At 44.7% G+C, this 15,676-nt stretch overlaps 1 protein-coding gene across 4 annotated transcripts in view; it reads right to left on the bottom strand.

The window, feature by feature from the left end:
- The window catches only part of LOC147898334 (protein REVEILLE 8-like), a 43,204-nt gene extending 31,223 nt beyond the window's left edge, over positions 1-11,981 (bottom strand). For all 4 annotated transcript variants that reach the window (XM_087379824.1, XM_087379820.1, XM_087379821.1 and 1 more), the window contains exons 1-2: positions 11,559-11,981; positions 4,588-4,645 (exon numbers count right to left, since the gene is read on the bottom strand). In XM_087379824.1, the coding sequence (XP_087235950.1) occupies positions 4,588-4,645; positions 11,559-11,740 (240 nt within the window). In that variant the 5' untranslated portion in view covers positions 11,741-11,981. The remainder of the gene's footprint in view (positions 1-4,587; positions 4,646-11,558) is intronic.
- Positions 11,982-15,676: the final 3,695 nt, after the last annotated feature.

Below are 15,676 nucleotides of genomic sequence, written 5' to 3'. Positions count from 1 at the left end.
GGCCATCGTGCTTCTCGATGATAGCAGTGACCGCAGTATGCTAGAATTTAGGGATACTCCCTCTGATGAACTGTCGTGTAAGAGTGGCATATACCGCCATTACAAGAATGTGCCACATGCATAACAAGACTGGAGTTGCATATATGATTTGTAGAGCCATGGATAGCAAACCATATCCAACCACAAACTGATCTCAACAGATTTGGCAAACTCTGCCATTTTCTTACATGCACCTATATATTCAAGATTACAAGATAAACCCTATATACATGCAACATATGATTTGGTAGAGCTGCAGGTAACCAACTCATATACCATGTACAAATAGTCTCGCAATGACTAGTACACTAATCTAGAAGTCCCGCAACAGATATACTGTCAGCAAGCGGTACCTCGGGTGAGACATACAATGTCACCAAGCGACCTCTAGATATCCGAAACATTCTGTACCAAGGGAGCAGAGGTGCTACCCCCCTCTTGAGCATCAGGAAATGCTCTACACCAACGCTCTGCTGAGCCTGAAAGTCACAACCGAAGTTGGCTCAAACAGAAAAAGTAGAGTTGCATCAACTGAGGTGAGTTTGCCAATTCACCCTCCTCCACCAATCCACATCACTTCCAAATAGCAACGAGGAAACTCTACCATGGTGTGCCAATAACTGTTCTTGAATCAAGATCTCGTCTTGTTCCTCTGTCTCTGGCTGTTTCTCATGAGGCATATACTTTGGCACATCTTGTGCTTTCACTGCACAACCTCTTCGCTGAATTCTCTTAGCAACCACATGCCTCACCCCCTTGAGAAAGATGGTATATCCCTGATCCCAAAAACATCCACAACAATCACAGGTCTCACCCCCTTGAGAAAGTTGGTGATGTCCCAACAACGGAACCACTGTAACTGTTAGATTTCTCAGCGAGTGATTGAGATACGACTACCCTCACAACTCAGCTCTTAATAAACACATGAGATATAAGGATCCCTACACATAAAATGACGAGACAAGATTGAAAAACTCTCGCTACACAGTGATCTAGAATGGCGACACAAACAGATCTTTATTGATTGAGTTAAACCGACTATTGAAGCCTCAACCCTACAGGGTTTGTTGGCAATACAAGGTGTGAAACTATCTAATCTATGAGCAGCTGCTCACTATAGACTCCTATAGGCACTAAGCCTCAACAAAGAGAACGGCATAGCCGCCTGTGATCGTCTTTCTAGAAGGGAAGGCACCGACTATGTGAAGAGCCGTGTCCTTTCACGCATGAAACCGTCTCTGGAGTCGCCGCCTCTGGAACCATCTACTTTCATTTGCCATGCCACCTCTCGCCACGTGCTTGTGCATGCATGAACTCACCAATCACTTGCATGGACCAATCTCTGCTCAACGTCCACGTTCAGTTGTCTTCATGAGCCAATCCCCACCCATCTTTTCATTCATTGGTACACAATAGTTCACGTGCTATATCCCAATGAGGCTTGTTGCTAACAGCAACCGGCCCCCGGGATCTCCAAAGGGCAGTGAACAGATGACAACCAACAAATACTTAATTTACATCCACTTAGAACTTCCCACACCAAATCAACTTACAACACAACACACGAGAGCTAGATTGTCCGCATCTTGCACCGGACACCAGATTGGCCCTAAACTTAGCACCCCTTTCAATATTTCTTTATATTTTATTCAAAAGGCATGCAAATACAAGAATGGCACCACAGTGCATCAATCCACAGATAGCCAACTGAATAATCTGTTCACAGGGATTTCCGACTAGCTGTGCAATCACTGAAAAGGCATCCCATTCCAGTGCAACATTCCATGGAAGCCCTTCTTCTGAATCTGGTTGAGGGATCTAGCCTGGCAGCTCTGATACCCACTAGGGGAGTCCTGGCAATAGAGAATTCAGCCCAATCCGTCTTGGTAGCTCTGAATACCTGTCAAGGTAGTCCTAGCAAGACAGAGGCCAACAAAACAACCACAGTTGCTCCTGGCAAACAGAAAGGCCAGTTGTGCAAAGCAAATGGATCTGAAGGTTCTGAGGCGGTAGGAAAGCTCCCAGAATGCAATCAAGTGATAGAAAAGCTCAAGAAACCCTGGGAAAAATCAGCAAGCATGGAAAAACGAAATTCCCTGGCAAGATCTCTGGCACCCTCACATGTGAAAATCAACAAAGCAACCCTGGAAGACCTGCTGGAAGAGAATCGCTAAGTCTAGAAGCTAATCGAGTTGCCTGGAAGCTCCAAACTGCCTGGAAAAGTGTGCTTCTTTGATAGGCACCTGGCCTGGGAAGCTCATGGAAGAAGTGTGAATCAGATTTCGGCCTCTGGGAAGGCATGAACAGTATGCATGCAGCAAAAACGAACTGATTTGGAGACCCCTGGCACAAAAACGAATTTCTTTTTTGAGCTTCTGGCAGCCCAACAACAGCCCACGGACTGCCCTAGTAGTCAAAATACAGCAAGGCGATGTGATAGAATAGCCCTGGAGCATTTTCCCAGCCTGTGACTTGCCTCTTCCTACTCTTTCGTGGTCCATAAACAAGCCTCAAAGTAAATTTGGAATTTTTTTCCCTTGTTCCACAAACCAGCTTGCCAAACGTGGCGCCTAAAGCTATTTTAAGCTAAAGGGATTTTTACCCTTCTCTAACCTTCAGTCCCTTGCCTTGGCCCATGGAATAATCGCACTGAAGTGTTCTTTGAGCTGTTTTAATCAGTTGGACGCTAGGGCAGTCACTGTAAATGCCTAAAGCTTAAAAATTCACGTCCCTGTGACACCAACACCGTGCCAAAGGCTCCCCCAATGGAGTGAAATGGACCTGCACTCCTTGGGTAGCCCTGGGAATCGAAGTGTCACAAGGAAGCGAGGTATGTGATGGGTCCACTCCATATCATCCACCGTGAACCCATGGTACCAAGAGATAAGGTAAACAAGATGCGGGCCAAAAAGGATCGGGCTACGCTCCACCAGTGAGACTGAGTAGTGTCGGGGGAGCTTAGATGAAGAAGGAAAACCCCTCTACCATAGATGGTGACCTCCTGAATGTGGTCTCAATCCAATGCTAAGCTCGCCTGGATCCAATCATGAACTTGGCTCCTGGATGGCATGAGGTCAACAATCCTACCCACCACTGCCCTGTCTTGTAGTGACTATACGGCTTTCTTCACCTGGTGTTTGTCCTCTGGAGTAACAGCTTGGGGAGTCACGGGTGCTGCCATGTGCTCGAGCCCCTCTGGCCAAAACAACAGTCACCACCAAGATTCAATATTCAAAAGAAAAGACACTCCGCTGTGCTGCGAGAAAGGATGGAAAAGGAAAAAGGAAGGAGGCTAGGAGAGGGGAAAAGGCCTCTCACAAGACCCCAAAGGCTGACAAGAAGGGCCAGCAAAAGGAAGAAACCAATAAAGGTACGAAGGGGAGAGTCCTTCCGAATCCTCTACCAAAGGACCTTCAAACAAAAAACCAGAAAGCCCAAAGGAGAGGGCTGGCTGTGGGCTGGGCTCAAAGACCACCAAAGTACAGCGCCGAAAAAAAAAAAAAAGCCTTGAGAACTCCTCGAAGAAAGCTCCCAAACCTGGAACCTTGCCAAGAAACCACCTACCCACACTTCGAACAGCTTCGAAGGGCCACAAATGACAGTCAGGGCTCCCAAAAGAACACACCAGCCAATCCGACCAGCTTCAAGGCCTCTAGAGGGGGGGCACTTCTGTTCCGACAGTGAGTTGAATGCCCGCTGAATGAGACACTTCAGAAGCAGCACCCTTCTCCCCACCTCAGCTCCTTCTCCAGCCACCTTTCTTCCCCGCCTTCACCTTTGCTCTACTGCCCTTCCCTGTCCTTCAGCTCGCTTTCGCCCTCTAGTAGCCTCGTCTTGGTATTGTTTGCAGGTTTGCTCCCTTTTTGGTTTCGCATGAGCTTGCAGCTGCTGTCCCGATCTTTGGAGCTTCCTGTGGACTTCTTTCCCAGGTTGCGGGAGTGCCATTTGTAGGTGCCTTCAGCTTGCTAGCTGCCTAGCTGCTGTTACATATCAACATGCATTTTGGAAATGTAATTTCAAGGCTCTTCCTTTTACCACTCCTTATGCTGCCACAATATTACTGAGGTTTCAAAATTCGTCCACCCAGCTTTCATTCAGTTGCAAGCCATTTTGTAGATAACAAGATCTTTAGTTCTATTCTTTGAAGGTACCTCATGCATGCAGAAACGAATCTCAAGTACCTTAATCGTCTAGTACACATAGTCTTTCTGTGATACCTCACCTCAGCAACCAGCAATGGTTTTTTCCCTGAATGATAGTGTCTATAACAACTTAAAAATATTGGCCCTGAACCAGCCCACATCTGCAATGCATAAGTGCCCCTACTTGGACGTTCAGATCATCTAGGAAGAGCTTAGAGTAGCTGCTTCTCAATGAAGCATCCTCCTTTCATGGATGGGTTTAAAAAAGCCTCCAAAAGCGCTGTGCTTTGTATGACAGGCTTGACATATATGCAGCATGGAATCTATGATAAGCATTCAAAAACAATACAATTGGGACAACTTGAATGCTTAAAAGAAGAGTTGACGCTTCAGACTGTGAATTCACCTGTATAACAGTCTTCGTTCCAACAAATGCTTCAATCTTTTTCCAATCACGATCAAACCTACAATACGCAATCAAGGAAAATTCACAAAATTACACTTCAATTGTCAGAGCCGTGCGTATGCGGAAACATGTTTCTGAGGATATATTTAATTAGAACAAAAAATGTCTAACCATGAACTGAAAGATAACACCAAATATCACATTCATCACACATAGTCATAAAGCTGAAAATAATTGAAAGAGTGGAATGTTTGGGATTTTGGAGCTCTTGTGTGTGTAACCTATCATGTGTTTGTCATTGTATGCTTGTGTCCATCCTCGTGTTCGTCCTTGTGTGTGTGTGTGTGTGAGAGAGAGAGAGAGAGATTAATAGTGCCTGGCAAAATCAGTAAATGCCAAATGCTTGGAAGAGAGGGCTGGTTAAGTTGATCCCCAAAAGCATCTTTGTGAATCATTTGCTTATTGGAGGCCTATTACACTCATGCCAGCCATTTATAAGATGGTTGCCAAAATGGTGGTTGATAGAATAAAAGGTCTTCTGCATGATGGTCTACATCCTAACCAATATGGCTTTATCCCTCGCAGACACATCACTGATAATATTGCAAATGCCGATGTTGGGATAGAACATGTTTCTGAGGATTTATTTAATTAGAACAAAAAATTTGTAACCATGAACTGAAAGATAACACCCAATATCACATTCATCACACATAGTCATAAAGCTGAAAATAATTGAAAGAGTGGAATGTTGGGGATTTTGGAGCTCTCGTGTGTGTAACCTATCATGTGTTTGTCATTGTATACTTGTGTCCATCCTCGTGTTGTGTGTGTGTGTGTGTGTGTGTGTGTGTGTGTGTGTGTATGCAAATGCTCTTTGGCATCTAAATAAGTCTTTAACTTGGTGGAAAGGAAAATTGAAATTGATATGGAAGTTGAAAATGCCATTAAAACAGAGACTCTTTTTTTGGAACTTCTGGACAAGATCTCCTATTTTTTATCTCTCAGATTTCCAGCGCACAGGTTCTCGAAGTTTTTCTGGATGTTTGGCAGATTATCAGCTTCTTTGTCACAGTATTCTCCTTTCTTTCATTGGATCAGATACTAAGCTTTATGGACCCTCTGGCTTTAGCGAAATCATGCATTTCTGAATTCATCTCTTCAGCACCCTTATGAGTTCTTCCAGGCCTCATTGCAGCAGTCCTTATTCGATGCCTTGCATGAGGAAGATTTGGATGTTTCTTGCATTCAGCTTTTCTTTTACTGTTTCTGATAGATAGGGCATTGGCTCTTTTCTCGAGCACTGCCCTGTTGTAAAATGGATGTTTCATAATATAATGTTTTTAGTTTCACCAAAAAAAAAAAAAGTGTGTGTGCGCACGTGCGCATGTGCGAGATTAATAGTGCCTAGCAAAATCAGTACATGCCAAATGCTTGGAAGAGAGGGCTGGTTAAGTTGATCCCCAAAAGCATCTTTGTGAATCATTTGCTTGTTGGAGACCTATTACACTCATGCCAGCCATTTATAAGATGGTTGCCAAAATGGTGATTGATAGAATAAAAGGTTTTCTACATGATGGTCTACATCCTACCCAATATGGCTTTATCCCTCGAGGACACATCACTCATAACATTGCAAATGCCTATGTTGGGATAGAATATGCAAAATGTACTTAGTAGGATGGAACCAGCCTCAACAACGTAAAGGGTGGTAGGATCCACTTAATTACAGCATACACAGCAATTTGACAAATAAATACGCACCACAGATAAAATCACAGGGGAGCTAGAGCACTCCTACTTAGAAACAAGGACACCGATTGGCCCCAAACGTTGGCGCCCCTTGCGGTATTTATTTAACATTCATTTGAAGAAGCCAAGCGGCTGATTACAAAGGTCTCTGAGAAGCTGCACCACAGGCAAACCAAGCCCGCAGACTCCCCATCCAACCCACCCTCTAATTCCCTGCTCAACTCCAAACGGTGAATGGCATCCAATTACTAGACAATCATGTATCCTCAGCCAACCAAAGCATGCAATAGAGACCCCAATAGCATCCACTGTCTGTGCCACACCTGCAATTGCACAACTAAGTGCCCAACCAGCCAGACACAGCTGAACGACTGCAAGACAAAGCCTTCAACAACCAAACTCTGGTGCAATCAATCCACAAAGCACTCCCAAACAGGTTGCCTCAATCTATAGCCTCTCTAGCCAGCCTCTCTAGCCACTGCCCAACAGCATAAATCAACCTTTCTTCGCGAGAAAAGAAACCCAAACGCAATAACTAGCCAGCAGCCAATCAGGGAACGGCAAAAGCAGGCAAAGACAAGCCTTCTTCTATCCAGTATCCACAGAAGATAGGTCACCGGGTCCTATGGAGAAAAGCTGACTCTGCCCTGGCACAGCCCCAAGAGCAGCTTAGAAGTGAGCACCCACGCCTGGAAAGTTACCAAAATCAGCAGCAACACCCGAAAGGCTCCAGAAATCAAATCGCAAGTTTCCCTGCACATCCTAGACAAGCTGGAAGAGACACCCCGGTGCAATCTACAACAGGCTCCTGGATTAGGTGCCATTTCCTCTGACAGGCCCTGAATGCACTGGAACTAGCCCTGGCTGATGGCGATTTTCCCTGGCAGGCTCTCGAAGCTCCTGACAGATGACGATTTGGCTCTAACAGCACCTAGCAAGCTCTGGTAGCTCACAACTGATGATCTAGCTCTTCTGAAACTGATTTTGGCCTTCTGGGTCCAAAAGAAGAGCTCTCCCCCTCTTTTTAGAATCCTGTGCTAAAAATAGCAATTTTTAATTGCAGCATTCTTTTGGCCCCCTATGCCCTAGGAATTAATTGCCTAGTAACCGGGCGCACATTCACTATTTCCAAGGGCCTACTAGGGAATTTTAATTCCCCAAGTCGCTGGACCCTCGCGTCCTAGAGGCTCCTCAAGGCAATCACGCGCAAATTATGAGAGTCACAAATAAAAAAGTCCCATAATTTCACGTCCTCGTGACAGTAGGATGTACTCTACAAGTGGACATTGCCAAAGCTTTTAATACTGTGCAGTGGGATTTTATCATAGACCACGCAATTCTTAGGATTTGGCTTCGGATGCAACATATTATCTACTCGCTCTAAAGTGATAATAAAGCCACATGCATCTTATCTAGAGAAATTTCTGATAGTGGACTTTACATTATTCAATGCGACAAGGATGTCCTCTTAGTGCCTTGCTTTATGTAATAGCTACTCATCCAATGCTTTGCTACATTGATCATCTTGTGGCCACTGTTGTCTTGCATGGTCTGGAGATACATGGAAGAAAGCCAATGATTGTGTAAGCTTATGTTGATGATTCATTCTTCACGTCGATGAATACAAAAGCTGGCTTGAATATATTGAATATTCATAATATTTTGGCTCACAAGGGGAAAATGATGCTGCGATTTCTATAGGATGATCAGCCTTGGGCTGCCATGATGCGTCATCTACTTTCGTAGTTGACGACTCTTGCTTTTGGGCATTGGCATCCCACTCTGTGGGATTTCATTCTGGATTATATTGATGGTACGGTTAAAGGCTGTCCTCTTGTTTGCAAAATGTTTTTGGCCTAGAAGGAGATTTTTTCTCATCTTAAATGGCATGGTTGTGACTCTCTGGATGGAAATTCCTTGCAAGCTGAGAACCTGCACTGGTCAAACGCATTTGATCGACCTTTGAAATCAACCCAAGTGACAGGTGCCTTGCCCTGCAAAAGCAAATTGGTTCACCACCGTAATGCATTTCCTTCAAGAAAGTGGCTGAAACCAGCAGGATAGTTTCCAGGCATTCTAACACCTTGCATTGGCTGTCCAACCATAGCTTGGAACACTCAACCTCCTTCAAAATATCCTAGATGCATAGAAGATTGAGGAAAAGCTTCCTTGACTGTTCAAACCAGCACCAGTGCCAAAGCAGACTGGCACGGGAACATCTTGTGCATGATGCATAACTGACGGCATATCACCAGGCTGCTGCCCGTGAGTTTTCTTCTTTGTCTTCTTAGGCTTCGGACGAGCACTAAGGAACTCCACAAACCGGGCATGTTGTGTGAGCTGAGCTAAAGTTCCCCCGGCACTTACCAACTGTGCTTTAAACATGGCATCCGCATCCGCATCATCTCCAACCTCTTTTTCCACACCAGGCCAGGACTGCACTTTCCAAGATTCTCTTGGCTGCAAATAACTTACCCCAGCAACAACCACAGGCTCACCTCTTGAGGAAGATGTTGGTATCTAGGCGATGGAACGACTTTTCAGATAAACTAAAGGGCAGTAAATAAATATTAACCAGCAAGTACAGGTATTTCAGCCACTCAGAAAATAGTTTCAAGAACACCAAGAGAACACAGAACCCGCAACGGGGAGCTAGATTGCTCTTGCTCAGAAACCAGACACCCGATTGGCCCCAAACCTTGGCACCCTTTTTGGTATTTCTTTATTCAGTAAGAAAAATTACAGCAAGGTTAAATGCCCTCGCTCTTGCCCAACGCACAAACAACTGGCATCCAAATCTAGCGCAAAATTTATGGCCAATGGTTCCAAACATCCCATCAACACCAACAAAGCAAAATCACCCTCTTCCTGGCTGTCCAAGCATCAATCCCTCAGACACACAAGGTTTGCACACAGACCGGAGCTGTTACTAGCAGCCTGCCGGGCTCAGCCACACAGCTCTCATAGGCTGTCACTAGTGCCAAATCTTTGCTGCCCTCATGGGGAGGGCTCATAGCTGATAGAGAAAAGAAGGCAACTCTCCATGCAAACTACCTGAGAGAGAATTCTGGAAACAACTCTCTGCTGTCCAGAGCTGGCACACAATATACACCTGGCCCTGGATGAAAACGAATCAATTTGGAGGTTCCTGGCAGGCATGCGAGTCAATGTGGCTGCTCCTGGTTGAAGGTGAATTCACCTGGCAGCTCAGTTGTTCAAAAAAGTTAAAAAAGAACTGTTAAAGAAGACTAATAGAAGGTAAATAATTACTGTAGGGCTGAAAAAAATGTCCACAAATTATGAGTGATCTTGGATGCCAAACTAATCCAGAAGAATTTGCTTGCTGAAGAGACAAGTCAGAAAACAATTGATAATTTGAGCAAAAAGCCATTAGCTATTTGCAGGTTGCATGGCAAAGGGATGATGTTTGCCAGGACAGCCAAAAAATATCCCCAATTTGATGTTTTACGTGAGATAGGGTTCAAAATACATCGTAAAGCAGCAAAACACCTTGCTTATACTGCAAGCTCAGGGCCAAACACAATATCATTTCTTAAGGGGGTGCGAGAGCTGGCTCTCCATGCCCAAAATAGCAACAATGAACACCACTCATAGAGCTGTACTTGAGAAGCGAGTTAAAACTGGCTCTTTTAGGGCAGTTGGCCTAACCAGACAATACTCGTAGAATATCTACACAACAGAACCCCACCTCAGAGGTGTGTGCCCCTATCCTTTTATGATGTTCACTCTAAATGCCTCCAAACTGAAGTACAACGCTAGAAAGCTTTCGACCTCAACATTAGCTCCAAAGGATCACACTTACAGAACGAAGGCCACGTAGAAATTGTATTAAAGACCACGTGGCGATTGTGTTTTTCTCTTCGTTAAATATCAATTTGAGACTTAAAATACATAAGAAAATCCATAAAAACCTCTCGCTTTGATCCTGCATAGTTAACCACTACTTTTAGCGTTGGGTCTTCAAACGTGCCACTCTTTGGTTGTTCACTCTTTAAATCTACTACGGTGCCTATTAATTTCTGCACGTACCCGTGGGAATCGGGAGTCAAACATAGGATTTAATATTGAGCTCTCTGAATTGACTATTTTCAGACAGCCTTGAATAGCGGACTTCAGAAACGAGGGGAGAACTAAACAAAGCCTCTTAAGTCTTAAGCCCGATTCACAAACAGACGCGGACAGCAGATGTGCAGAAAGAACTTGTCCACCCCATTGTGAACGTGTGTCCGTCCCTGGATTCACAAACGGGCGGACAGGTTTGATACAAATAGGAAATGTTCCTATAGTTGTTTACTATGTATGAATGGCTTGGTGGTAGGGTCCTTGAACTATGAGCATGTTGTCAGAGGTTCGAGAAGTTCGAGTCATATGTCAAGCACTTCCGTTTGTCCTTTTGTAGGCGGACACCCTCATGGGCGGTCTTGGGAGGCCGCCCACAGAAATTCCCTTTTTCGCTTGCCACTTAGGATCGACCTTCCCCGCCTGGCGGACGTGTGTGAAACACTTAAAACCTAGCTTTGAAATCTCATTAGTGCACATCCCTTTTTCATTTGGTTCCGCGGACGAGTGTGAATCCAGCCTTAGTCAAGTAAGCCTTTCCTTAGAACGGAACCTTTATTGTGGACACAATTTGAGCTTGAGCTTAAGCTCGCCTTGGATTGGAACAGACTTACACGACCAACCATCAGTCACAGGACAAATGTGTGTAATCTGAAATTCGTTCAAAACTGAAGCCCAGTCTCAAGGGTGACGTTTACAAAAGCTCTTCTTTAATTCGAGTGGAGGATTCGCTGAGCACGATGATAAAGAAGAGATAATGGTGACGGGTAACTTTCGGGGTGCGAAATGGAATCCATCTTCAGATGCAACAGGGCATCGTGGAGCAATGCTAAACGTGAAGCATGAAGGGTTGAAGTGAAGAGACAATTGATATTTGCAGGGTTGCGATCGTCCGTGGCAACCCCATGAAATGGTGAGTAATAAGATCTCTTTGGTCAAACCGTCCCTCTCTTCAGTCAGTAAAACTATGTTTCCTTCATTTCTAGCGTATAAAGAAGCAATTCAATATTTCAGTAGCCACCGCAAATTAGTCGCACCGGCTTAATCTTCCGATCAAAACTCGCGCACTGCAGCTGCAACACTTGCATCGCTATGGCATCACCGTTCTCAAAAATCAAAATCGAACCGAGATCACTTACAGCTGAAGTGCTTCGAGAAACTTATCATGTTCTTGCTCGGTCCAGCTCTCCCGAGACTTAGTGATGGTGTAGGGCTTCCGGATCTTCTTGAAGGAGTCGTCGGGCAAGACGGCAGCAATGACACCGGAAGCCGGGAGGGCAGGGAGAGAACGAGGAGGGACATCGGAGTTGGAGGCATTCATGAGAGGAAAAATCAGGCAAGAAGGAGGTTAAAAGAGCGAGCAAAACGTGGGGAATGGGGATGGCAGAGCAGGAAAGGAAGCGAAAGATGTACAAATGTGAGGGTGGTGGAGGTGGAAGCAAGGGAGAAAACATGCAGAAAGGATCTGTGCAGGAAATTTGCAAGCTTGGGGAAGAAAGCAGGAGCGAATGAGCAGAGCAAAAACAGAGCAATGAAGAAACCTTGCAAAAGGAAACCCTTGGACAGGGACGATGACGTGGCACCCTCCCATTCCCCCCCCTCTTTAGATATCCACCCCTCCGCCTACGTGGCATCCCGCCAACGATTCCCGCCTGCCACCTCGGACCCTCTCCCGCTCCTGCCCACGTGGCAGCACGCCAGTGGGGGGACCTCCTCTCTTTTTGGCCTGCCCTCGGGGGAAGGCTTTAGTTAAGAGGGCATTCCCACGCTATTGAAAAGAGCTCGCTATTTCAACGGAGGGCCAAACTAAGCGTATTCCCACGTAGGGATCCGGTTAATTTGCCATGAGGGTGTTGGCGGCGCTAAAAAGGAGCTCCCCTAACATCGGCCTAAAAAGGCCGATGTTAAGCGTGATTTTTTGCGTTCCTTTAATTTCGTTGGGCTAGCAATTGGTCCCCTCCAAACCTTGTGCTCTTACATGTAAAGCCTCTCAAGTTGCTTCCAAGTATAGAATCAAATGAAAGCTAAAGACATCAAAGGCGTATCGATAGCTGAAGACAACATAGGCTATATTGTGATCTACTAAGCTAGCTGCGATGTAAAGTATTTTATTGAATCAGTTTTTTTTCCATGAAAGCAAAAAGCAATATTTCACTTCGATCTCTCAGTTGCTTGCATGCTGGTTTGTTACTCTTCTTTGGGTCTAGCATCAATGTAGAGATCATTTACAATAATGTTTTGTCCCTAATGCATACTCATTTAATTGTGGCTAGCTTTGGATGTTACTAGTTTTGTGCACACAAATTCCAATTACATAATATTGATAAGTTATAAGATATGATTCCTACAGTCTCCTTTTTGTATAGTTTAAGATAGTGAGATTCTCTTCAAAAGTTCATTTAATGACTTTAAATGCTTTGTTGTGCAGCTCCTCATGGTTCACCACTTCCCCTTCTCCTTCTCCCAGCATTCGCCCTCCTCAGTTCCTTAGAGTGTCTGCATCTAGCTCCTCTCACATTCCTCCTGTGCCTGAGTTTAGCCATGCCCCCTCTCACATTCTTACCGTGCTTGAGTTTAGCTTCGTCTTGTGGAGAAGGGAAAATTAGGTGGTTTTTGTTAAATTCAGTTAATTTCGTGATTGGCTACCCCGTTGCACTTTCCATTCATGTCTCTCCCGCACATGTTCAACCAAAATGGCTCACATGCAACTCCTCTACGGCTTCTTCCACGATGACTGATTCACTTCGACCCATGGCTCATATGCAGCCCCTCCATAGGTTTCGCCATAAATGAGTCGCTCCATCAACAACACAAGCAACTCCAACACAAAAGACCTCCAGCAAGCCTTGCCAATGACCCCCTATGCCTCAACGAAGCTCATGTGGCTCCGTCACAAAGCTCAACGAGTGCAAGCTTGGGCTCTTGCTAGCTCCTATGCGGCCGTCTCATCCACAATAGTGCCAAATCGGCAGCCCCGATGGTCTGCAATCTTTCATAGTGCCAATGAGCCTGCTACAACGCCACTTCAAACAATGCCTTAGCCCAGCATCGATGACAACTACTCCCACTGACTTGCCCATGAGACGACAAAATCTTCGTGATCCATTGGAATCTTTCTAGATTCCTTGTCACCCTAAGCTTAGTGTACGCTTAACTGTACGCTTAACATGTGGCAAATTGGAAACCCCACTTTAGGGCGAGGATAAGGTGAGGATGGGGTTGGTTAGTTTTCTAACACGTGGAAACGCCATCCAAAAGTGCCACATCATCGCTTATCTCCCACATCAGCAGATTTGATCCCTACTAACACATCATCTGCCATGTAGGCAATCACATCAGCTACCACGTCAACATCCCAGAGCACTATGCCATGTCATCACCTACCTAGTCATCATGCCACATCATTAGTTGACTCACCACTGCCACATCAGCTTTGACCAAGTCAGAGGTCCATATCATTAGTGACACCTCACTGTCCACCTCAACACTGCCACGTGGCAGTGACCCCTGTCAAGCACACAATCCCTCTATAGGCACACTGTGCACTGCATGTGCACCTAGTTGCCACATCATCATTGCTCCATAGGTACACCCCTTGCTAAGCACAAGATCTGCATGTGACTCTGAGTGCCACATCATCATTTTGCACCCTTTTTGCCTCTCCACCTAGATCAAGCCGTATCTCTTGATCCAAGAAGAATTCGAGGGTGCTCTAAAAAGAAAAAATGCTCGATTTTTCATGCTCTACATGCTCGTCACATCAAGCACACATTTTGGCATAAGTATCACACACTTTTGAGCCTCGGCAAAACAAATCTAGCCTCTACATCGACGCATCTGACCTAGCACCTAAAACAAACAAAGAAAATGAATTATTTGCCAGTTTTTCATCACTTAATGGTTGGTCTAGATCTAGATCAGAGTAGATTAGATCATCCATAGCGGAGAGAACTCCAAAGCAACCAATCAAAGCCATTCTGAAAATTTCCTAAATAGTTCCTACTCGGAGTCAGTCCCTTCGCTCACATGCGGTTTCACATCATCACATTTCTAGAAACCCGACTTTCCACAATTCAGTGAGCAGAATTTAGAGTGTTTAGAGGCATTGACTGATTGTTTAGTGCGCAGATAGCACATGATTTGATTTTTCACACACATGCCATCATTGTAAAACCTATTTGGCTATTTTTCCGCATTGTGCGCATCAATTCAAGCCTTGTAAAGCCTCTTGGCTATTCCTGACATCATTTGCCACACAAGCCTTGTAACAGATTGGATATATATTGTAGTTCTATCTTCATCGAAGTTCAGATTGCACTTGATACAGTCACTGATTTACAGATGATTCAGACAGTGATTTCATAGACACTTTGAGTACATTTCTTGTACCATGTCTACGATTAGCAACCTCAATTCGGAGGCATCTGCTAAGCTAGACAACTCCAATTATGGCACATGGAAATACCGAATGGAGACCATTCTTGTACACTAGACCATTGGATGATCTAGCCAGTAGTAGCTCTACTCCACCTGTTGCCGCAGCACCAATAAAATCTACAATGGGATCTACAGCTACACCAATAGTGACCACACCTGTAGCAGATCCTGCCATTGCCCAAGCACAGGCATAATGGGACAAGAAAGACAAATATGCATATCATTTGATTAAGCAGAATGTGCATCCAGCTCATTCCAATCATCCTCAGACATATTTGCAGGCTTAGCTTCAATCCCTGCCAAGGGTTTAATTTGCTTCTTTTGAATAAGCACATCCCTTATCTGTTCTTTCCACAAAGAAAAGTTTGTCCCATCAAACTTTTTAATGTTGAAAAACTCCTTTTTAGACATGGAAGAGGATGCCATGATGCAAATAAAGCAAAATCCCAAATGCTAGTGCCTGTAAGAGAGAATCACACCAAATACCAGGTGCACGCAAATGTGTAAAATAACCAACAAATCCACTATATAATTATTACCGCCAATATTTAAAACAATATAAATTCAAGATCTTCAGGTCATTGATCAAAATGGAGATGGTCTCATGTTCCACAATTGCAACTTATTCATATGAACATTGAACACCACCAAGGTTCATGAGATGATTCTCACTCCTTAAATTTATGACTGGCCTCGGTCTCTCATGACATTTATGATTGCATCCCTATACTGGGGGACTTGGTGCCTAATGTCTAGATGGTGGAGCCATCTCGACAGCGATGGTCGTCATGATGCCCACTATTGTAACTTTGCTCCAAGT

The sequence above is a fragment of the Dipteris shenzhenensis genome, chromosome 9, assembly GCF_047967505.1.
Source record: "Dipteris shenzhenensis isolate YYH24624 ecotype China chromosome 9, Dip_SZ_1.0, whole genome shotgun sequence".
Taxonomy (NCBI): Eukaryota; Viridiplantae; Streptophyta; class Polypodiopsida; order Gleicheniales; family Dipteridaceae; genus Dipteris; species Dipteris shenzhenensis.
Note: the sequence above shows the minus strand (reverse complement) of the source record. Positions and strands in the feature narration are given on the sequence as shown.